At 34.4% G+C, this 24,791-nt stretch overlaps 1 protein-coding gene across 3 annotated transcripts in view; it reads left to right on the top strand.

Moving 5' to 3' along the window:
• Positions 1–687: 687 nt before the first annotated feature.
• The window catches only part of HSDL2 (hydroxysteroid dehydrogenase like 2), a 35,803-nt gene continuing 11,699 nt past the window's right edge, over positions 688–24,791 (top strand). Inside the window, exons 1-6 of one of the 3 annotated variants that reach the window (XM_074280877.1) lie at positions 688–1,358; positions 3,791–3,954; positions 4,847–4,945; positions 7,372–7,486; positions 12,571–12,674; positions 15,047–15,145. In XM_074280877.1, coding sequence (XP_074136978.1) covers positions 1,342–1,358; positions 3,791–3,954; positions 4,847–4,945; positions 7,372–7,486; positions 12,571–12,674; positions 15,047–15,145 — 598 coding nt within the window. In that variant the 5' untranslated portion in view covers positions 688–1,341. Of the gene's footprint in view, positions 1,359–3,790; positions 3,984–4,821; positions 4,946–7,371; positions 7,487–12,570; positions 12,675–15,046; positions 15,146–24,791 lie in introns of all 3 variants that reach the window. The other 2 variants (XM_074280875.1, XM_074280876.1) reach the window with 2 other exon arrangements.

Genomic DNA, 24,791 nt, shown 5'->3' with positions numbered 1-24,791 from the left:
ACTTGAAGGCAGCAACCAGATCTCTTATTTTCCCCCTCTTCTCCAAGCTTGTCGTTTCCAACTTTTTTTTAATGATACGATTTCTAAATCCAACATCTTAGCCAAAGGGCTTCCTAAAAGTAACTGAATTTCAAGCTGGAATGTCATTTACAGATTCCTCCCTTGTGGCAACTGGGGATCTAACCGATCCTTTCTCACTCTCCCTAAAATAAAACACATAGGAAATCAGTTGTACTGAAATAAGTTACCAAATTTGTTTCAGTTCGTAAAGTCTGGGTTAAGAATTCCTGTATTAGAACAACTCTTTTCACCGAAGAGGCAACCGAGCACAGCAAAGGAACCGGAAGACGATCTCCCGTAAGAGTAGGAGCCCTACCTCTGACATCTCAAGTGGTTTCCCTCCCAGTCCTTTCTCCCTTGCTCCCTTTCTCCTCGTTCTTTTTCCCTTCTCTTTTCCCGCCCAGTGACCCTGGTCCTGACTTTGACCTGTTCTAGCCCTTCCCCAGCTACCTTTACCAGAGAGAAAAAACCCGGAGAAAGAGGAAGAGCCCGGGGCGGGAGAAGTAGGGAGGAGGGACTGGGGGGTGTGGCACGCAAGGCAGCCGGGATTCTTGTGCCTGTGATCGCGCGCAGCCGCGCGAGGTGACCTACGCGCCTAGAACGCGGACGTCAGCGGGGAGACCGATTGTTAAGGTAAGTTAAGTGCCCGCGCGACCAGGGGCGGGGCCAGAGTAGACGGGGGCTGCCTCGCGAGGCGCGCGCGCTAGCGGGCTGGCTGGCTGGGCCGGCCGGGCGCAGGGCCCACGGAGCCAGCCGTAGACCGCTGGGAACGGATTGACGCATGCTCCTCCTCCTGGCCTGGGAGCGCGAGCCTGGGTCGGGTGGGGTGGCGCGCGGCGGGAGCGCGCTGCTCCCGCTGCTGCTGCAGCAGATTTAACATCATCATCCGGGCTCTGCGAGTCTTGTGACCTTTGTACAGGGAAAGGCGGCCGTGGGACTTAACCTTAAAGGTCACACAACCTCACCTCCACCCTCCCCAAGTTTATCTCCTGTCACTCCTAACCCCGGGAGTCCCAAGCCGAGCTTCACTCGTTTACGAGCTTCAGTGCCCGACTCCTTGCCCCTTCTCTGGTCGCAGCCGCCGCCTTCGCCGCCGCCGCTGCGGCCCCTGCTGCCGCTGCCGCCGTTGCCGTCGCCGCCGCTGCAGCCGCAGCAGCTGCTGCTTCTCTGTTGCCGCCACTTCCGCCTGAGCGGGAGAATCAGCGCCTGCTGCCCCTCTTCTCCAGGAGTCCTCCATCGGCCCACCACAGCTCTGCGCCGCACGCCAGTCCCACAGGAAGCATGTTGCCCAACACCGGGTAAGGGCCCGCTCGCTGGGCCAGACCACTGTCCCCCTCCGCCGCGACACGGACACACACAGACATACGACACACGCGGAGACGCACAAGCTGCACGGAGGTACACCATACAGGACACACATCCTGCCCCACGGAGACGGCAAAAAGGCGCACAACTTACACAAACGGCACAGATACACACACGAACACACAGCAGAAGATAAGCCTCGGAGACACAAGATAAACAGCTCCAACCAGTCCGACCCCGCCGCACACATACACCTGACACACACCCGCGGCCTGACTCCCTCATGCAGGCCCCCTCTATCAGGGGAGGACGCTGTCCCCTCCGGAGGGACAAGCTCCCTCCCTCCAGAAGGGCCTAGTCGTTTTCCGATTACTTTCCCCAGTCGGGACGAGCTTTTTACAAATCCTGTTCCCAGCGTCCCCCCAAACTGAGGCTTGTTCCTTCTATGGGACTTTTACTATCCTTGCCCCACCCCAAACGGATTTCTAAGGGAGGGGCAACTCCTGTATCTTTAACACTCGCTGATCGCCTAAAGAAAGTGACTTTTCCCGAAAAAAAAAAAAAAAAAAATTATTTGAATACATTTTTTTTAACATGACCTCTTCTCCAGAAGGGAATCCGGTGTATAACTTTTTTTTTTTTTTTTATCGTCCCGCACTCTAAATAGAAGCTACTTTCTAAATTAAATTTAAGGGTAATCCCTGGAAATCGGAGCTAACTTCATGGAAGGACTTGATAAGGAATGAACGCCTCTAAGTGTTGCTTTAAACTTTCGCTTAAGAGATTAAGTTTAAATTCCAGTTCAAAGAACAAACTTTTTAAAAGAGGTTCCAGAGATTTCCTTTCTGTGTTTTTGGGCCCTCCCTCAGATCATCTATGGGTGTTATTGGTGATCGGAGTTAACTAGATAAGAGAGCTACTTTGCGTCCCCCTCTCTGGAAAACTGGGAGATCTTTATTTAGGTGAAAGGTTACTATAACTACCAGTACATACACGAAATTATTCATTGTGATCTCTTTTTTTAAAAGACCAGTGGCCATCTACCTAATCGACCTCTTAGTTTCAATGATTCAATTTCTGAATAACTAAAAAAAATTTTTCTTAAGTGATTTTAAAAATTTTCATTTTTTAGTTATTGAAAAATATATGAAACATTTAAGCTTTAGATATTGTGCACCGAGCTAAATGTTTGATATGTTTACATTATTGATAAAATAATTTTGAGATACATTGTGGACACCTAGCACTGATTTGCATTTTAATATCTTAACCAAGTTCCACAAACATCCTTGGTTTTAGGTTGAAGTTTTAATTTTCTGTGTTCATAATTACTATGAACTACTCTTGGAACATGGGAAAGTTTATTAGTTATACAGAATAATTAGATTATTAAATTCATAGACTATAACAATTTGGAATACTCTTGTGTGCTATTTTTATTTGGTTGCTCCCTATGATTTCATTTGTACAGACAACTGTTCATATGGAAAGTTGCTTTGAGACAATTGGCAATATTGCAACTTGTTTGCAACTGAAAGTTGCACTGAAAGTTTGAGATTTACCCTATGTTCATTAAACTAGAATATTTCAGAAGGAGTGCCTCCCCTTGCCCTGCTTCCCCTCTTCCCCTTTTCAACTACATGAGGCTACCTCACTTGGTTAACATTGATGACTTTTATTTCATATATTTCATTTTTGGGACTACTGATGACTACTTTGAATTATTTAAAATTTTAATAGCTAAATGTTTATGCTTTCTTTTTTTAAAAAGTAGTCTAATACTTTTATTGCATGTATGCACATCATTTTACTGTAGATTAGATGTTTCACTTTTCTGAGAACAGGAAAATTGATTTTGGAGTTGAGAAATCATGAAGGGACAGTAAGTAAAGAACTAGTTCTACAAACTGCCCTGAAATTCCTTTGATGAATCATTGAGCTGTTTTTACATTCCGCATACAGGGTAGCAACGGTTTAGTTGGCGATTTTGCAATGTAGAGATAATTCAATAATGGCTGTTTTTTATAAGCTAAGAATATGTCACAATAAGAACAAATGTTATCCAAGCAATCACTCTTTAGCAGACAGAATGTACCTAAGTGAAGACAGATCATTAATTCATTTAAGAAAATATTAAACAAAAATCTGCTTTCCTTTAGTTAAAATTTATTTAATGAAAAAAAACAACACTAGGAAGTATTAGGCCTATTATCAATTAGGCAACAAACATCCAATAAGCACTTGCTGCATAATTGATGTGTTTTTCTTTTATTAGCTTCATTAATTTTTGATTTCAGTGAAAAATTTCTTCCTAAGGGTTATTCCCTTAAAATCACAGAATTAGCTTGCAATTTAAGTTTTAACATTCATTTTATATAAGAGTAACTAAATTCCTTATTTAACTAATGTTTTTCTTCTGTTTCAGAAAATTAGCAGGATGTACTCTCTTTATCACGGGTGCAAGCCGTGGCATTGGCAAAGCAATTGCATTGAAAGCTGCAAGAGATGGGGCAAATATTGTTATTGCTGCAAAGACCACCCAGGCCCATCCCAAACTTCCAGGCACCATCTATACTGCTGCTGAAGAAAGTAAGTTTTGTTATGGCAATGGCCTTTTGGTATAATATCTTTAAAAAATCATCTTGAGAATTTAATCAAAGCCTACACAGAAATAACTAATCACATTTATATACTGATTAATATTTAGAAAAATCATTTTCCTCATAGCAATATTTTCAAATAGATAGCCCTGTTTATCAGGAAAGAAAAAAAAAACCTTATGCTTGGAGAATTTAGGTGATTTACATATATAGTAAAGGCTGGAGTTATGACTTTGAACCCTGCTCCATTGTGCTTTCCATTATGCCATTCTCTCTTATGTCACGTTTGGAAAATACTTTAAAAATCATATCTACTAATACATAAATATAATGATTAAGCTTGATCCTCAAAAGAGATTAAGAGAATGCAACCTTCCCCCTTGCTTCCTTTGCAGAGACTATTGAAATATTGTGCATACTATTAGATTCTATCCATGTATTGGTTAGTTTTGCTCATCTGCTTTTTAAAAAAAAAAAATTATTTTTTGTTTATAAGATATAGCCTTCTGGTTGGGAAAGAGGTAGGGTTATATTTGGAAGTGGAGATACATGTATCAAAAGATATCAATAAAATATTAATGAAAAAAGTATTGATCCCATATACTTTAAAGAAGGAGGCCTGAGTTTTTTCACTTTAATATCTTTTCAAGACATTAGTCATTTGAAGAATGAATTTTTCTAAAATTGCCTTTGGCTGACTTCTTTCTTTTCATTAAAATAGGATTGGCTTTACTGTTAAATTTTCCTAGAATAATCCTTGGAGTATATACCCTTATTGTAAGATGAAGTCACTAGTAAAATTATGAAGTCTACTTTACTGTCTCTCTCTTTTTTTTATCCTAAGGGAAAATATGAGTGCTTTTCTTGTTTTTCCTTTCTAGTTGAAGCTGTTGGAGGAAAAGCCTTACCATGTGTTGTTGATGTGAGAGATGAACAGCAAATCAGTGATGCAGTAGAAAAAGCCGTACAGAAATTTGGAGGTAATTTCCTAATTGTTAAGTGTTGGCTAAACAAAGGGATGTAGCTAGAGCTGAGCAGTTTCATCAGATATCATCTTGTCATAAAACTTTTAAATTAGAAATTTTGTAGCATTCTTAAGAGCTAGGTATAACTTTTCCCACCTTCAATACTGCTTCAGAAATCTTCAGTTATTCTCTATGGCACACTGCACAAATTTCAAACTCCTTACACAGTCCGATTCTTATCTCTTTTCCTACATTTTTCCTTCTGATCCCTTTGATTTTTGAATCTGTTTTTCTCCCTAGTCCCTGAACAGGTGCTCTCCTTTCTTACTTCTTTACCTGGCTGAAATGCCTACTCTTTTTTCCTCTCTGCATATTGAAATCTTATCTGTTCTTCAAGGCTTTCATCCCATCTCTTTAGTCACTGACGATCTTTTTCTTTTTCACTATTCTAAATAATAATTCACATTTATACAGAGCTTTATTTACAATAATAATCACTCATTTATAGAAAGCTTTCATAATTATGACTCATTTATAGAAAGCTTCCTTCACAGGAATGCCTGAGACAGTTGGAAATATTATTTCCATTTCATACATAAGGAATTTTAGGTAAAAAGGGATTAACTTATCTAGTGTCACAAAGATTCCAACTCTTTTTAAGTCTAACACTATTCTGCTTTTGTTATTGTTATTCAGTCATTTCATATCCAAATCTTTGTGACCCTGTTGTGGGGGTTTCTTGGCAAAAATACTGAATTGTTTGTTATTTCCTTTTCCAATTCATCTTATAGATGAGGAAACTGAGGGCAGAGTTAAGTGACTTGCCCACAATCATCACACGAACTACTCAACTCTAGCTACTAATAGCTAGAGTAAATTCAGGAAGATGAGTCTTCCTGATTCCAGACTGGGCACTCTAATCTAACTGCCCCAATCCCAAAACATAAAACATGTATTTGTTTTTATTTTCCAACTTTATTATAAGGTCCTAGGAAGTAGGGACCATGTCTTATGCCAGTGGTTTTCAATGTATGGTCTAGAACAGGGGTTCTCAAACTATGGCCCATGGGCCAGATACGGCCCGCTGAGGATATTTATGCGGCCTGCTGGGTTATGGCAAATGGGCTGAGCGGTGGAGACAGAGTGTGAGTTTTTGTTTTTACTATAGTCCCGCCCTCCAACAGTCTGAGGGACAGTGAACTGGTCCCCTATTTAAAAAGTTTGAGGGCCACTGGTCTAGAGAATCCTGGGGGATCTCTGAAACTCTAATTTATTTCTAATATGATAAATATCTATAAATATAACCAAATAAAAACTCTTTGGACAGATCCTCAATAATTTTTAATAGCATAAAAATACTATTTTTTAGTCTTAGGCTATTCTTTTACTCTTCTACAAGGCTTATTGGAGCCCTTGTACAAACTTAGGTACTCTATAATTATTTGGTAGAAGCAGAAATGTCAAGGAGAGACACAACTTTGGAGGTTAGGGAAAGGCAAATATGAAGCATGACTCAGAACTAAGAGTTCTTCCCACAACTTGTACTTTGCCTATTTAGGCACTTGCTTTATTATTACCCTTTCTGTGAATTTTTAGTGAGAATACCCAGGGAACTGAACTAAAGTTTCAGGAACTAGTCTGAGATACAAGAAACTATAAAAGTAAAAATTCTCCACTTGCAAATTAAGTTGGGTTCTCTAGAAACAAAGATTAATACATTTGAACCTGCTTGTATGGGAAGTAAATTTCTAAAAACCACGATAACTTCAAAATATGTACTTAGGAACATTACATGCCTTTAGAAAATAAAGAAAATTAACAGAATAGCCTCATTTAAAAAAAATTAAAATCTATTCTGCAAATTAAAGGACTATAAAGTGAGAGGAAGAAGGTTGCTATGTCTCAGTGTAGTTCATAATTTTATCTGTGGTTGGTACCATCTTCATGGTATAGTTTTGCAGCTATCCCCTTCAAATAGGAGACCCCAAAGTGAAAAAATCTTCAACATAATATTAGCTAGGAAGTAAGCCCTCCATGTAGATTGGTAACCCCAGAGGGAAGACAGTATTGAATATAATAGTGTCTTTTATCCCTGGATACCAAAAGGCAGCATATGAAGATCATATAAACTTAAGTATGTGAGTAATCAGTGATGAGGAGGATGAAGCCCAGGAAGTAGGAATATGTCAAAGAAAAACTAGGCCCACCTTAGCCTTTTGTGGTTTTGTTCCACTGAAAATTATTTCATTGTAGTTTTAATTCAGGTAATAGACATTAGCTTATTTACCTTGCTTATTTTGTGTAAGTTAGAGCAGTTGTCATATTTGTGTAATTTGCTTAACTTGAACCCATGTGGCCAGGGGGTCTAAGTAGGAATAAATTTATACATTTTGCAGATGAAGTGTGAAGCATTACAATGAAATATTTTATTTTTAAAATAGGAATTGACGTTTTGGTAAACAATGCTAGTGCAATCAGCTTGACCAACACACTGGAAACACCTACAAAGAGAGTAGATTTGATGATGAGTGTCAACACCAGAGGAACCTATCTTACGTAAGTGGGGAGAGGAGAGGTAAAAATCTCCTAGTATTTTCTTGGATCAAATTGCACTATTTTTTTTAACCTTTTTATTTTCAAAACACATGCACAGATAATTTTTCAACATTGATCCTTGTTGTATAGCTTTGTGTTTCAGATTTTCTCTTCTTTCCCTCCACCCCTCTCCTAGATGTAAGCAATCCAATATATGTTATACATGTTAAAATATATGTTAAATCCAATGTGTGTAAACATATATACAATTCTCTTGCTACACAAAAAAAAAAATCAGATCAAAAAGGAAAGAAAATAAGGAAATAAAATGCAAGTGAACAACAAAAAGAGTGAGAATGTTACCTTGTGATCCACATTCAGTTCCCACAGTCCTCTCTCTGGGTGTAGATGGCTCTCTTTATCACAAGATCATTGGAACTGGCATTAATCATCTCACTGTTGGAAAGAGTCATGTTCATCAGAATTGATTATCTTGTAATACTGACATTGCTGAATTACATTATTTTTTGGACCTGATTAATAGTAATTTCATTATTTTTTAAACCTGATTAATAATAATATGTCAAATCTAGTCAGTTGTTACCCGTCATATGTCATGACAGCTTTTAAACATGATGCCAAAAATGAATTGTAGAAGTTTCTTTCATAGATTTAATGAGGTAGGTGGTACTCTCTTATTCCAAATGAAATTTTCCATCAGTGTATCAAAGGGCTTGTAAGCAAAATTTCTAATTATAGTTTTAGATCAATACATGGACAGCTTTACAAATTATTAGTATCACTTTTTTTAATCTTAGTCTGATTGTTGGATATCGAGTGCAGTTTTGGTCATTTTGGCCCTGCCACTAATTCAACTATACATATCTAGGGAATGAGATAGTCAAAACAAAACATAACTAGGAAGGTCAATCTGATGATAAAGGGAATGAGGAAGGAAATGCATTCCAAAATCAAATATAAATAATTTGAGAATTTCCCACTAGTTAATTTTACCAAATTACTGCTTTGTTAGCACATAAGAGTTAGCTTAATTGTACATATCACTCATTATCTTTTCTGTTTTGAAAGTTACTCATTTGATTAGTAGTATGTATTTGCATAGTCTGAGTACACTAATATATTTTCAAAATCTTTAACATTGAGAACTATACCTTAAGCTTATTCCTAGGAACCTAGTATTGTTCATTTATCTTGCATACCATCATATATTTTGTTGAAATCTATATCTTCAGGGCTTCATGCCAATTTTCTCTGCAATTGACATTGATAGTACAAATCATCAACATATTAGTGATGTATTTCATGTATAAATAGTGTATCACCTTCCTTTAATTTGACACATGATTTCTACTTTAAATTCCTTTCACTGTCATAAGACTCCTCATATGATTACTCATGTTAGCTGCATTATGGTAAATTTAACTTCAGTGTCTGGAATGAGGCTGTCATAATCCAAGGCCCTCACGTTTGAAACTTTGTTTTACTTATAGGATGTTTAGCCAAGTATGTGGAATTGCTAGGAATTTGTCCAGAAAGAAACTAAAACCTGGTAAAATCAGTTTGATACATTGATTCATTGAACTTTGCCTGAAACTTTGTTTTACTTATTGGATGCTTAGCCAAGCATGTGGAATTGCCAGGAATCTTGTCCAGAAAGAAACTGAAATATGGTAAAATCAGTTTGATACATTGATTCATTGAACTCCATCTAGTTCATCTGTTAATGCAGAATTGCATGGTTCCATTAAAAATTTTGAGCTGAGTTAGGGAAGAGCTCAAAGTTCAATTAACATCTGTCTGTTAGTAGAGGTTATCTCTTGTGTGTACTCTCAGAGGGCAGTTATTGATCTACAATAGAGCTCTCTAAAGAGATTGTAGATAAATCTAAGTATTGCTGTGTCAGAGGGCTTTCACCAGCTTAGTAACTTTGAGGGCATATTTTCAAATTGCTTTTTCAGAATGGGGAAACCAGTTCACAAACTACATCATTGAATTAATGTAGCATAAATATATTTAAACTCTGTATCTGTTGGTGGGGAACATATAGTGTTCATTATAATGAAGAGTTCAAGTTTTGATTATACCTAACATTTTGAATTAAAGATGCAGTCTGTAATTATTAGAGAGAAGGTGTGTGTGTGTGTGTGTGTGTGTGTGTGTGTGTGTGTGTGTCTGTAAAACTGTCAGTGAATTAAAATCCATGCCTTCACCAACTATATTTAGCTTCTATCACAATATGAGATCATAGGCTGCTTGGTTCAACACTAATGTAGAGGGAAAATAAAAATGCGCAATGGAGAGAAAAATATTAAAAAAAAAATTAAAAATACAAAATTTCTTGTCTTGACAACACAACAATATAGAGATGTCAGTGTGGATTCTTCCTCAACCTTTAGCTGAGTAAATGACAGTGTTTGGGAGAAGACTACATAGACTAATTCTTTATTTAAAAAATTCTTTAGCTTCTACCGCTATCCTTTGTTTTTCATCTCCATCATTATTTAATCTATTCCTATCCTTTTTCTTACCCAACAAGATAGCTAAGATATCCACTAAGCCTAATCATATGTGCTTTTCCACACACAGTGTCCCAAAGGAAGGGTGACATTCTTTGTTTAAAAGGAAATTAAATTGCTAGAATCAATCACTTCCTATTCCAACTCTTGTCTCTCACTGCTCTCTAATATTGAGGAAATCTTGATTAGGTACCAGTTTAGGGAGTGCTCTAAAACTACTTAATTTCATGTTTACTGTAGTAGCACATTTCATCTCTGTGATGAGTGACAGTACTTTTTGTTCTCAAACAGGTTGGTTTTTATTTTCCTTAGGTTCTTGATGGTACTTTTTCATAACTGGAACTCTGAGAAGTGAAATTACTTGCCCAGATTATGTAATTCATAACAGGCAAAGGAGGAACAAACAGTTCATTTATTTTGATACTAAACCCAGTGCTTTTTCTACTGTACCATACTTCCTCCCTAGGAAAGAACAATATAGATTACTCAACTATCTTTTAGGGCTTGCTATATGACAAATTTCATTTATAATCATATTCAAGTAGGAGTCACCCTAGAAATATTACTGAATCCAAAAGGTGTCTTCATGGAATTCCATGATGGGAAAGGTGCATACCTTTCCTTCCTTTACTTGTCTGGGAGAATGGTCCTTTGTTTTGTGTTTGGAGAGATGTGGACTATTCACCTGCCTTGGTGACATCTCAGCTTTTCTAACTCTTAAAGAGTTTTTTGTTTGTTTGTATTTTGGTTTTGTTTTGTTTTTTACCATCAGCACATCTGACTTCTCTGCTGCAAGGAAAGAATATCCTTATTTTGGATTTGAAATATGCATCATGCACATTTAGCAGTTATACTATAAGTTGGCTTGAAAGTTCAATCTTTGAGGAGGAGAAAATAAAGAGGGAAGGAATCTCTTCTCTACCTTTAACTCCAAAACCAGTATTAGTTAGATCTTCAAATATGTAAAAAGCCTATATATTGAATATGGAAGGGACTATGAAGTCACCTATTTTTACCTGATGTGTGTGTGTGTGTATTATAATTATTATTTCAAAAGTTGATTTATCCTTCAATGAAGGCCCATAGTGTTTAGATTTTTAAAAATGTGCTTCCCCCTCCCACAGAAACTTTGTTTCCTATCATTTTTATGTAAATCTTATCACAGAACAGTGTAGATTGTCTTTTTCTTTATGTAAGTTAAAGATAGCATTAGTATAGAGAATAATGCTGTTTATTCTCACTGTAATACAAAAGAGAATGTAGTTGTGAAAAATGCACCTGGTTTAGTGGAGGTGGGCTTGAGGGATGTATTGTTTGACAAATCAAAGAGAAACCTATTTTTGAGTTATAAATCAAATGAGATCTTTTCTTTATGAACATGAAGATATGATCATAAAGCTTTGGTTAGATTTTTTTTTCTCCCTGATGATGTTTTGAAGTTCACTTTAAATTATAAAGCAGCCATGATTGCTTTCTCCCCAGTGCAACTGAAGCATACTTGAAAATCATACATATTATACACATAAAAGGCTGTGCTTACAATAGTTTGAGTCTTGATATACTGTTTTATGCTTTTAGAAAAAAGGAACAAATACTCATTTGAAAATAGATCAAAGGCATGGAAATAATTGCTTGTAAAATATAAGAAGCAAAGTGAGAGAGGTTTAACATGGCTTAATTTTAAAAAATTGAACCTAATTCTATCATGGCATGAATAAATTGTCCTTCCCTAGGTAGTGAATTAACTTTTTCAGTGCCATGGTATACTATTTTGTAAATTGTAGCTCCAGTGTAGTATAATTGTTGTGATGAAAGAATTCAGTATAGCTTAAAATATCAGAAAAGTCATGTATTTTTGGACATGGCCAGTGTAGGAATTTGTTTTGCTAGATAAAATATATTTGTCATGAGGGTTTTCTTTTCAGTTGGGAAGTAGGGAAGGAGAAATAATAAATGTAAAAATTAATAATTTCAAAACTTACCATAAAATAGATTGCTCCTATTAGTATTTAGTTAAGTCAAGTATTATTAGTTGTAGTTCAGGTAAACCTTGCTTTATTATATAATTCCTGGGGGGAGAAATAGAAGACTAAATTATGGAACATATTACAAAATATTTTTTAAAAAATATTTCATATGATCATAGATTATTTAGTCCATATCCATTTTGTGGATGAGGAAACTAGGGCAGAGAGAAGTGATTTAACCAAGGTTGCAGATAAGTAAAGAATTTCAAAATTCAAGCCCTTCTGACACCAAATCTGATACTCTGCATTACACACATTTTTGTTGCAGCCATGTAGTATATAGGAAATTATATTCTTCTTTAACCTTATAGATTCATAGAATCATAAACAGGAAAGGGTTTTACAAATGATCTGCTTTGATCTACATTCAGACTCCATCAGTTCTTTTTTGGATATGAATAGCATTTTCCATGATGATTCTTTTGGTATTATCTTGAATTCTATGGTGATTTAAAAATATTAACCTAGTCAAAAATGTCATTACATATATATAGAAGTGGTTAAAAGACTATGAATTTTATTGTTTTACTTTTATTTGCAGATCAAAAGCATGCATTCCTTATTTGAAAAAGAGTAAAATTGCTCATATTCTAAATCTCAGCCCACCACTAAACCTGAATCCAATCTGGTTCAAACAACACTGTGGTAAGTGTCAGAGAAAATAATCCTGCTCTATAACTGTTGGTTAATTTATAAGTTTTTGAATGGCATTAATGAACCTAAAGTCACCTACATATAACTCTGATTGAATTATTTTTATCAATTAGAATTAGAATTAGTATTAGTTTGGGAGGTGATATCTTCATTAAGTAGAGTTGTATTTTGTAATTCTTAAAAGCAAGTTTCAGGAGGAAAAAAAGGGGTCTTAAAATTGAATAATTCTAGATGTCGGCCTTTCCCACTGACTGGCTTTTCTAGAATGCCCATGAAGGTCTTTTCCTACCTCCTAGTGCTTTCCCTTCCAGAGCTGTCTGCTTTACATGGGTTTTGTATATTTTAGTTACATGTGTAGCTTCTCTCCTCCAAAAGAATGTAAGTTCCTTGAAGGAAGGGATAAAATTTCACTTTTGTCTTTGTGTACCCAGCATTTGGCACATAATAAAATGTTAAGTTGATTGATTGAGATAGGTAAGGGACCCATGTGAAATCAAGAGACTTTTATTGGCTGGCTGTCTTTGAGGGGTGTTTCATCCCAATCTGAAGTTCAGAAAAGGAAAACTGATAATTTCTGTCTCTAATTCCTAGCCAAACTGCCTGAGTACCCTTATTCATTCCATTAAGTTAGAAAAGATAAATCATTCTTTTATTGAGTAGGCTAAATATTCTCAACCTATCCAAAAGAAGTAGTGTTCTACTGGGATGGCTAGGTAGGTAATCTTTTAATTCCTTAATGTGAATTGGCTTCCTTTATATGAAGATGACAGAATCTGATGACTTTTAAAAAGGTTTTCAAAATATGTATGAATATAAGCATGAATAATAGGAATTTTTTTTCCTTTATTGTATTAATCTCCTTCTTAGCCCTCTTTCTCCTACATCTACCTTCTAAATCCATTCCTTGAAATCTGTGTACCATTGATAAAACATGAAAGATTTCAGATAAGAATTAAGTTATTATTATGGTATCACCACCATGATTGTTACATAGAAATCCTTGTGATCCTTATTTCATTTCAATTTTTGTCAGTTATAATTCAACATCATACATTTCTCTTTAAAAAATTAATATTTTTCCTCAGTTACTTTTTTTTTTTTTTTTTTTTAACAAATTTGAGTTCCAAATTATTTCCCATACTCTATTCACTCCCCCCTCACTGGGAAGGTGGATAAAGGTTATACATCTGCTGTCATACAGAACATATTCCATATTAGTCATGCTGTGAAGGAAAACAGGCAAAAAAAAAAAATCCCAAGAACAATACAATAAAGTAAAACAAATATGCTTCTATTTACATTCAGATTCCATCAATTCTTTCTCAGGAGGTGGAAAGAATTTTTAATCATAGATTCTTCAGAATTGTCTTGGATCTTTATATTGCTAAGAGAAGCTTAAGTCATTCACTGTTGATCAATGTATTGCTTTGGGGGCAGTTAGGTGGCACAATGGATAGAGCACTTGTCCTAAAGTCAGGAAGACCTGAGAATAACCCTGGCCTCAAATACTTGAATATTAACTTGCTGTGTGACCCAAGGCAAGTCACTTTAATCCTAATTGCCTTGCCAAAAAAAAAAAAAGAAGAAGAAAATATGTTGTTTTTAATGAGTGAAGTGTTCTTTTGGTTCTAGTCATGCCACTTTGAAAAATGTGAGTTTTTCTACATTTTTCTGAAAACATCCTGCTTATCATTTCTTAGAGCACAAATAGTATTTATTATGGTATATTTCTGTTGGTTACATGGATCATAGATTGATTGGAGTGAACAGCTTGGAAATTATTTTCTTAGCTATGGTTTTCCCTAGAATAAGCTATATTAATTTCTTTATTTAAAATTATATAATCAAGTGGCAATATGGCATATGGCCTCTGACTCAGAGAGACTTGGGTTCAAGTACTGCTTCTAATACATGCTGGCCATGTGACCTGAACAAATTCCTTAACGTTTCAATGCCTCCATGCAGTGTCCTAAGAGTAAAAATTGCAGAGTGTAAGCCAGTCTGCATTGGTGGAACTTTTACCAGGGAGTTTTTTTATACTAAAGACATGGACAAAATATGTGATCATTAATTTAGCTTACAGCAGAGGATGAATAAAATAAATTTTTTGCAATCCTTTTAAAATTATTTAGAATATTTCAGTTCTATTTGTAATAAATATGAACTAGTTCAAATCCTTCTCTGAAAACAGTATTAATTTAAGATTTTCTATTTTTACTTCCAATTCTTATTTTTTATACTAATTGTATTCTTCTGGAACCTATACAGATTAGATGTGTTTTAGAAAAGGACCAGTGAAAGGAAAATAATTATATTAATCCTGTGGACCAATTATCTTTAGCATTGCTTTTGCTCTTTTTTAGCTTATACTATTGCTAAATATGGTATGTCTATGTGTGTACTTGGAATGGCAGAAGAATTTAAAGGAGAAATTGCTGTCAATGCTTTGTGGCCTAAAACAGGTATGTTCAATTTTTTCAATTCAATTTTTGATCAACTCTGAGACATTTCTATTCTCAATAGATAATTTGTTATGAGATAGAAGGTAATGAAAATTATCTTAACTTCTGAACCTTAACACATTTTGTGGAATAACTTGCTTCCATCTATCTGTTTTCTCTTTTTCACAGCATAATATTTGTTTTGAGGTAGGGTTGGATTTTTGGGGGCTTATTTTGTTTTGTTTTGGATTGATCTCCTGTCTTTGGTTTGAAACATTACTTCATTATCAGTTACACAGCAGTTGAGACAAGTCATTTAGGGAATCTTCATGTGGCAAAATAAGGCAGCCCAAACTAAAAGATCGATCTTATAGCTTTTTATCCTTTCAAAAATCTTTTCCCTGCACTTTTTACTCTGTTATCTTTAGGCCTTTTTTTCCTTTATGAATAACTATCGATCCTGAACCACTGTTTATATCTCTGATGGCACCTTCTGGTCTTCTAGAATATAAATTCTTTAAAAATAAATATGGATTCATTCTCTACTTGTATCCCCAATTCCTAGCTTGGTGTCTGGCACATAATAAGTACTTAATAAAGATTTGCTGATTGATTTAGCATTTTTCACATGACCTTCTAGGTTCTACAGGGCTTCTAGAGTCCAGGTAAGGACCTAGTATGTCTGCAAATATTTATCATAGATTGGCCATACAGTTTAGGAACTGCAGAATTCTCAGAGGAGAGGGAGAGAAAGAAGAAGCAAACAAAAAACAAATTTCTTCCTACCTGCTCTCCCCATATGTAATGATAGTTTTAAAATTTATGAGAGAAAGCGTGGCATAATGGAAAGAATGCTTAACATGAAATTGAGAAGAATTGGGCTAGAATCCCCTCTAAGACACTTATCAGTTGTATTATAGGCAGTTCATTTAATGTCTCTAGAGACTTGGTTTCCTTAACTTATAAGAGGAAAAGTCATTCTGACTTTACTGGGTTGCATAGAAGCTCAAATTTGATATTTGTAAAATGCCTTATACATTATCAAATGCTGTATAGATATTAGTATTTTTATAAAGGTGAGAGGGCATGGTATAATGGTGAAAAGCAGATTTCAGAGTCATGCCTTACTACTTTCATATTGTACTTGTGTGATTTTGGGCAAGGCATGTAATCTCATAGTACCCCAAAGAGCTCTGAATCTTAAGAATCTTCAGGGCAGGCTCCGATCCTCATTAGTAGAGAATGAATTTTATATTAATGAAATCACAGGCCTGGTCCCCAAAAATTAAGGAAAAAGTGGTACTTTATGATATATAATTTATATGATACTTGGCAAAATTATAAGATACTACATAGCCTCTTTTTTTTTTTTTTTTTTTTTTTTTTAGGCTAAGAAGCCCATTTGCTGTTCTATTTAGTGATATATCCTAATATGTTGACAGTAAATATTCCAAAATCTATTTATGTTTAATTACCCAAACAACAGATAATAGGAGCTACTACTTAAAATATAGAAAACTGAGTATTACAAGTCCTGTTGTAAAAGATGTTTGCTATCTAGTGACAGTATACAATTTTCATTTGTATATGAAAACTCAAATACAAAATTGAAATTCTAGCTTTATGAATCAACATACTTGTACTGTGGCGATTCACAAAACTTAAAGATTGAATGAATTAAAAACTTTTCAAAGTTGAGAACTGTAAACATAGGACAATTGTAGGGTTAATTTGAGAATTAATGATCTTTTTTTTTTTTTAAAATAAAACGAATTGTTTGCAAAAACTATAAAAATGCATGCACATTATAAATATAAAGACAAATCTACAAACAGGAGAAGATATAGAAGGAATAGTTAATAAACTATTGAATATATAGACATTCATTTTAAATATTAAGTAGTTGTAGGATGGTAGTTATAATTAGTTTTGTTTTATTTAAGTTCATAGTAAAGTATTTTAATGAAGAAAATAAGTAGTAGGGGCAGCTAGATGACCCAGTGGATACAATGCCAGCCCTGAAGTCAGGAGGGCCTGAGTTGTTCTGGATGGCAATCTCAGTATGGGGAGGAGTACTACACACTATGGATTATACCTACAGTGAAGCACAGATCCTCCTCACAGTTCCAGACCAAAAAAAAGAATGCTTAGGTCACTCACAGACCAGAGCATAGGCCAGGAAAGTAGTAAAAATACCTCTCTTTATATCATACCACTACTTAGAGGTCCCTAGAAGTATCTTTGAAAACTGCTGCACCAAACTCCTGAAGCTTGGATACAGTATAATCTCTGCCCAGGAAGCAGAGCCCTACTTTAACAAAATGTTAAAAGTCAAGTAATAGGCTAATGAGTGAATAACAGAAAAAGATTCTGACCATAGAGTGTTATGGTGACAAGATCAAAACACTCAGATAACAAAGTCAAAACTCCCATATCCAAAGTCTCCAAAAAAAAAAAAAAAAGATAACTTTGATCTCAGGCCATGGAAGAGTTCAAAAAAGTTTTTAAAAATCAAGAAAAAGAAGTAGAGGAAAAAGTGGAAAGAGGAATGAGAATGATGCTTTCTAAAAAATCATGAAAACAAGTCAACAGCTTGGTAAAGGAGACACACAAACAAAAAAAAAAATCCTGAAGAAAGCACCACCCCCTTAAAAAAACAGATGAATAAAGGACATACAAAAAGCCACTGAGGAAAAGAATGCCTTAAAAAGCAGAATTGGCTAAATGGGAGGGGGGAAGAATACACTGAAGAAAACAAATTCTTTAAAAGTAGAATTGGACAAATGAAAAAGGAGATACAAAATCTTACTGAAAAAAATTCTTTTTTTTTTTTGCTGAGGCAATTGGGGTTAAGTGACTTACCCGGGATCATACAGCTAGAAATTGTTAAGTGTCTGAGACCAAATTTGAACTCAGGTCCTCCTGACTTCAGGGCTGGTGCTCTATCTACTATGCCACCTAACTACCCAGAAAATTCTTTAAAAATTAGAACTGAGGAAATGGAAATTAATGACTTTATGAGAAATTAAGAAACAATAAAACAAAAGAATGAAAAAAAAATAGAAGCTTATGTGAAATATCTTATTAGAAAAACATCTGGAAAAAAGATCCAGGAGAGATAATTTAAAAATTATTGGACTACCCAAAAGCCATGATCAAAAAGAGGCTAGATATTATTCAAGAAATTATCAAGAAAAAAAAGTGCTCTGATAGTCTAGAATCTAATTCATAGTAACTTTCTCATTAAGGAGGAGTAATATATAAACAGAGGGCCCATGTAGTCTTTGAATATAAAAGGTTGCTAACTAAAAAAGTTAAAGGGTAAGAGAGGAATGATGCAGTGGGGGAAAGGGAAAGGTAGAATGGGGTAAATATTCTCATATAAAAGAGGCAAGATAAGATTCAGCAGTTCCCTTGGTTTAAGTCTTTATGATCACCTGGAATCTTATAGTAACCATCTATTAGGTCTCTCTGAATTCAGTTTCTTCCCCTCTCTACTACATCTTCCATGAAGCTGCCAAAATGATATTCTTAAAATACACATATGACCATGTCACTTTATCATTCAGGATATTTAGATGTATTCTTAACAGTTTCTAATTAAAAATACAAAACTGTTTTTTTAAATTTAAAGCTCTTCCCAATCACTTCAGCCTCTTTGGATCCTGGTTACATAATACTCCTTGTAATTCTCTCTCTACTCCAGCTAAATTGATCAGTTTGCTCATACAAATACACAGCATTCCACCTCCTGTCTCCATGCCTTGTCCCCATGCCAGAAATGCTCCCCTCTATCTCAGCCTCTTAGAATCCCTAACTCTTAAGGCTTACTTATTGTCAGCTACTATAAGGAGCCTTTAACAATTTTCCTTGTTGTTAGTGTCCCTCTACACATATCCTGAAATTACTATGTATTAATTTTGTATATATCATGTATTTCCTTATCTTTGAGTGTGTTACATTCCCCCCAGAAGAATATGAAACACTACTTGAAAGTAGATACTATGTTGTTTTCATGTATTCCCAGCCCATAGGACAGTGCACAGCATATATAATTAGTAAAAAAAAAAAAAACAGGTAATACTTTACTGTCTTTGACTGTTCTTAATCAGGAACAAGCTCAATACTGGTTTAAATACAAAAGTTCTGGAATTTTTTTTTTTTTAAGTACATTGTCATTAATTATTTATAGTCCACATCTTCTACTGAGCACTATTAGAAGTAGAAATGGCACACAGTTGTTGCCTTTAGAACTGATGAAGCAGTGCGATAATTAAGTATCATCAAGGTTTTCTAGGATTATTTCCTTGGGGTCTAGGAAATATCTGCATTAGATACTAGATGTATAGAAAGTACGTGTTTCCATTATTATTTTGTCTTACTTTCTTACATTCTTAATTTCTATCTGAATGAAAGACTATTACCCTAAACATATATCAGAAAATTTTCCAGTGGTCTAGTCTGAAAGTTAAAAAACTTTACTTCCAATATTCCACCACTGTATGGTGATGGAGTTTGAACAAAAACGTTCGCTAGGAAGGTGAAGTAAGGACTTTTAAAAGGTCTTGTCCATTCTCAACAAATTTATCAGTAGTAGTCGATCCAGACATGCTCCCAGATTTGAAACTTAGTAGCAAAATGCAAATGAGACTGCTCAATTAATAGAAACTATTTTTTCTTTAACCAGAACTAATGAGGGGCATTTCCCATGTCACAGTGGCAGGAGAGAGCTCTTTTTTATATCTGTAGTTGAATTAGTTACCTGCCTCACATCTGAACATGTGAGCTATTATCCACAAAGAGTTAGTTTATGGAATAGGAGCTACATTAGGGACTCTGAGAATTCCTGGAAATATAAAGGCTAAACCTAGGCCTTGAATTGCCCCAAATGGAGAACCCAGTATAACCCAGTATAACAACTTGTGACCAAGGACTGCAAAAGTCACATGATCCAGGTTAAAATGTCAGCTACCATTTTTAAGATTGAATTCTTATTCCTATTTACTATTACTATTTTATTTTTGACTCCCTCCCAGATGTTGTATTCCATGTTTTTAAAATTTGAACTTAAATATATAGTCATAAATCTCCACTATTGTGCTTTATCCACAGAAATAGATAAGCTTTCCTTTAGATTGACAAAGGACATGTTGTGTCTAGATCTACAAGGTGTTATTGAAATGATCAAAGAAATGACCAAAGACTAGAGAAATGAGTTATTCTTTAAAAGATCTCAAGTTTTAAGTTTATGTACCTTAAGGTTCATTAGCTTTTATCATAAACTATTATTTTTTATCCAACAAATAATCATTAGATACATAGTTGTTGATGTGTGCTCTTAATGAGCATTTTTGCCGAGAGCCAATTTTGTAACTAGTTTAACTTGTTTGCTTATACTACAGAATCTTGTTGAAAGCTGCTTCTCTCAAAGCTCCTTTTTGATCTTGGTTACATGTACCAGTCTTCTTTGTGAAATATGTCTTTTCTAGGTAACATTTTAAAAATAAAAACTCTTTTTATGAGTATCATTTTGAGAATTTTCCTCAATACATTAAAGCATTTATAGAACAATCTTACTGTACTTTACTAGGGAGTGATGATGAATTATTAAACTTCAAATATTTTGGGTTAAAAAGATCCGTGGTTTTAATATACTTTTATTGTAACTTTCAGCTTTTGTATATTTAAACAGGAATTCTGTTTATTTTTCTTAGTCTGAACTTTAAAAATAAAAAGACAAAAGAGAGAGAGAACATTTCCATATATATTGAAACCATAGAAGGTTCTCTGAAGCCACAATATCTATTTCACACCAATTACTTAAATATACATACACATATGTATATGTGTGTGTATATGTATATATGTATATAATAAATTCTACAGATTACTTTTTTCTTTTCTTTTTTTAAAATAGATTTTTATTTTCAAAATATATGCAAAAATAGTTTTCAACATTCATCCTTGCAAAACTTTGTGTTCCAATTTTCTCTTCCTCCCTTTCCCCCACCCCTCCCATAGACAGCAAGCAATCATACATATGATTACTTGTTTTTTTTCCTGTGAAATTTTTTTTAGTGTTGCAATGGCCTTTTTTCCCCCTTGCCACCATTATTGCTAACCCCTACTGAGAGAAAGAAAAGAAAAATAAATCTTTGTAACAGGTAATTACAATCAAATAAAATTCATGCAATGACCATATTCTAAAGTGTATGTTTTTGAACCTATATAGCCATCATTTCCCAACAGGTGAGTGATATAGATTGTTAGCCTTTCAAAGTAATAATTCTTTACCATATGGTTGTCCTTAGGTAAATTGTTTTTCTGATTCTATTCATACTACCCAGGATTTTCTGAAATTGACTTTTTCATCATTTCTTATAGTTAATAATATTCCATTATATTCATATAGAACAATTTGTTTAGCTACTCTCCAGTAGTTTTAAGAGGTAACCTAAGATACCATTTTTAGATTTCTTTTTTTTTTCTCCTCCCTCCCCTCCCATTTCAATCTCTTCAGATTCGGGAAGTTTGTTATGTTTATAACTATTTCCCTCCCAGATGTTGTATTCTATGTTTTTAAAATTTTGAACTTAAATACGTAGTCAAAATAAATTTCTGAAGAGCATAGTACAGCATAAAAAAGATTCTCTATGAAATCATAAATTTGCATTTCACATGGCTTACTTTTTTTTTGAAAAATTATATAAGTAATGCATATATTTTTTCAAAACTAAGCTGCTTTTTTTTTTTTTTTTTGCTTCCTTCTAAATTATTTTATATTTTTTTACTTTCTTTCTCACCATGGAGATAGCAACCATTAGACGAAAATGTGTGTGTGTGTGTGTGTGTGTGTGTGTGTGTGTGTGAACAAATTTACTATACATTTCTTCTTTTTATGACAGCAGATATCATCTTTCTTTACAGGTCCTTTGTAGTTGATTTGAGTATAATATTCAAACTGACTGATATTACTGTTACCATATATAACATTTTCTTGGTTCTGGAAATTTTGGTTTTCACTATTTTAGGTACATTTTTCCATGTTTTTCCAATTAATGAGTTTACCATTTCTTAAAACAGTAACATTTCATCACCATTATGCATCTTGTTTAGCTATTTCCCAGTTGACAGGCATCTCTACAATTTCCAGTTCTTTACTACCACAAAGATAACTACTGTAAATATTTTAGAACATATAGGTTCTTTTCCTTTTTCTCCAGTACTCTTGGAAAACAGATATAATAGTGGTATTGCTAAATCAAAGGGTATAGACTAATAACTTTTTGGGAATAATTGCAGATTGTTCGATAAAGTGATTGATTTAGTTCTCAACTCTACCAACAGTGAATTTGTATGCTTCTTTCCCCATACCCCTGTAGCATTTGTCACTCTCTTCTATTATTTTAGCCGATCTGATAGTTGTAAAATGATCTCAACGTTGTTTTTAATTTTCATTTCTCTGATGATTTAGAACATTTTTTTTTCATGTGACTATAAATTGTTTTGATTTCTTCATCAGAAAGAACTTCCATCAGAAATGAACTGCCTGCTCCTATTCTTTGACATTTATCAATTAGGGACTGAGTCATATTATACATTTGACAAATTTTTTTTTAATATGTTTTAGCTATAAGACCTCTTTGTCTGAGAACCTGCCTATAAAATATGTTTTTCCCCAATTTTCTGCTTTCCTTGGCTACATTTGCCTTATTTGTACCAAACGTTTTTAATTTAATATCAAAATTATCCATTTTATACCTTACAATGCTTTCTATCTCTTGTTTATTCATAAATTGTTATCCTGTTCACAAGTCTGATAGGTAATATGTTTTATGTTCTTTTAATTTTCTTGTGACAGCTCACTTTATATCTAGGGTCATATATGCATTTTGAACTTATCTTGGTAAATGGTACAGAACATTTGTCTATGCCCCATTTCTCTCAGATTGCTATCCAGTTTTTCTAACAATTATTACCAAAACCTTTTACACTTATAAATACAATCATTTGCTTCTGTATTTCTATTGTATTATCTATTCTTTTCTTCTGATCTGCCTTTCTATTCTTAGCCAGTACCACCAGATGGTTTTGATAATTAATTGCCTTATAATTTAGTTTGAGATCTAGTATTGCTAAACAACTTCCCTTCTCTCTTTTTTCTCATTAATTCCTTTGATATTTTTAACCTTTTGTTCTTCCAAATAAATTTTATTATTTTCTCTTAACCAGTAAAATTTTTTTTGGCAGTTTAATTGGAATGATATTGAATAATAGATTAATTTAGGTAAAATTGTCATTTTTATTTATTATTTTGGTCCTCCTTTCCCATGAAATATTAATATTTCTTCAGTTGTGGGGCAGCTAGGTGGCACAGTGGATAGAGCACCAGCCCTGAATTCAGGAGGACCCAAGTTCAAATGTGGTCTCAGACATAACACTTCCTAGCTGTGTGACCCTGGGCAAGTCACTTAATCCCAGCCTCAAGTCTCTGTAGCATGCAATGCTGCTTGATAGCATTTTACAGTAGAGTGCCTTTCAAAATTGGAATCAGTTCTCTCACATCCTATCACTATTTTACATCAACTAACTTTGTGACATTCTTCAATATTGTTATATCTTGGGGAATAGAGAAGTCTGAGGAGTGGGAGAAAAATGGAGGAAGTATCAGTCAGTAAAGTAGTTAGAATTCACACCATTTTTCTATAAATGCTGTATTATAGAGGTATAGTTTGTGATTCCCCAAAACAATTAGAATAGTAGCATGAAAGATCACTAATAACAGGTCACCATAACAGAAATAATAATAATGAAAAAGTTAGAAATATTATGATAATTGCTAAAAGACATTACCAGGGATACCATGTGAGCACATCCTGTTGGAAAAATGCTACCAAAATTGATGCAGGTTTACTGTAATCCTTCAATTTGCAATTGAAACAATATCTTCAAAGCTCAATAAAGTGAAGGGCAATAAGACAAAGTATGTTTGTCCACACACAACTATAAACATATAATATGGTTTTTAAGACATTCAAAAGATTCTTAAAATTCTTTGTCCTGTTTTCTAGATCAATTTTTTAAAATTCCAATTGTGTTTATTTCAGTTCAATTTCAATTTTTATTTCAATTTCAGTTTTTTCCCAATCTCTTGATTTTGTTCTGACAAGGAATCATTAATTGATTTCTTTTTGGTTTGTTCTAGCTTCAGGTATTCCATTTATTAGGTAGGGTTTACTACTTTTCTCTTCCAAGCCATTGATTTTTTTTTGGTTCATTCCTTGAAAGTTTTCATTTCATTTTGAAAGAAAAAAATCTTCATTTCATTTATGTATTCATGCAGTCCTTGTGTAAATTTCTTTTTTCCCTCCCCTAACTCTGCTTTTAATTCCTTTGTGGTTAGAGTGGCAATAATTTTTGATAACTGTTTAGAGTTTTCTTTGGTTTGCTCATTTCTTCAACTTTAACTCCTAAACTGGTGCTCTGCTATGCTTTTGGGTGGAATGAGCAGTCCTGCTAGACTTGACCCCTGGTTTCTTATACTGACACCTATATCTCCAGGTTTTCCTCCTTTGCTGTTTGGTCTTTGAGGGTTAAAGTGATAAAATTTCAACAATTAGCATCTCAGGAGGGAATGTTAACCTCAAATTTCCTGGGCCTGGACTGT

The sequence above is a fragment of the Sminthopsis crassicaudata genome, chromosome 1 (assembly GCF_048593235.1).
Source record: "Sminthopsis crassicaudata isolate SCR6 chromosome 1, ASM4859323v1, whole genome shotgun sequence".
NCBI lineage: Eukaryota > Metazoa > Chordata > Mammalia > Dasyuromorphia > Dasyuridae > Sminthopsis > Sminthopsis crassicaudata.
The sequence above is the reverse complement of the archived record's forward strand: the minus strand, read 5'-3'. Positions and strand labels throughout refer to the sequence as shown.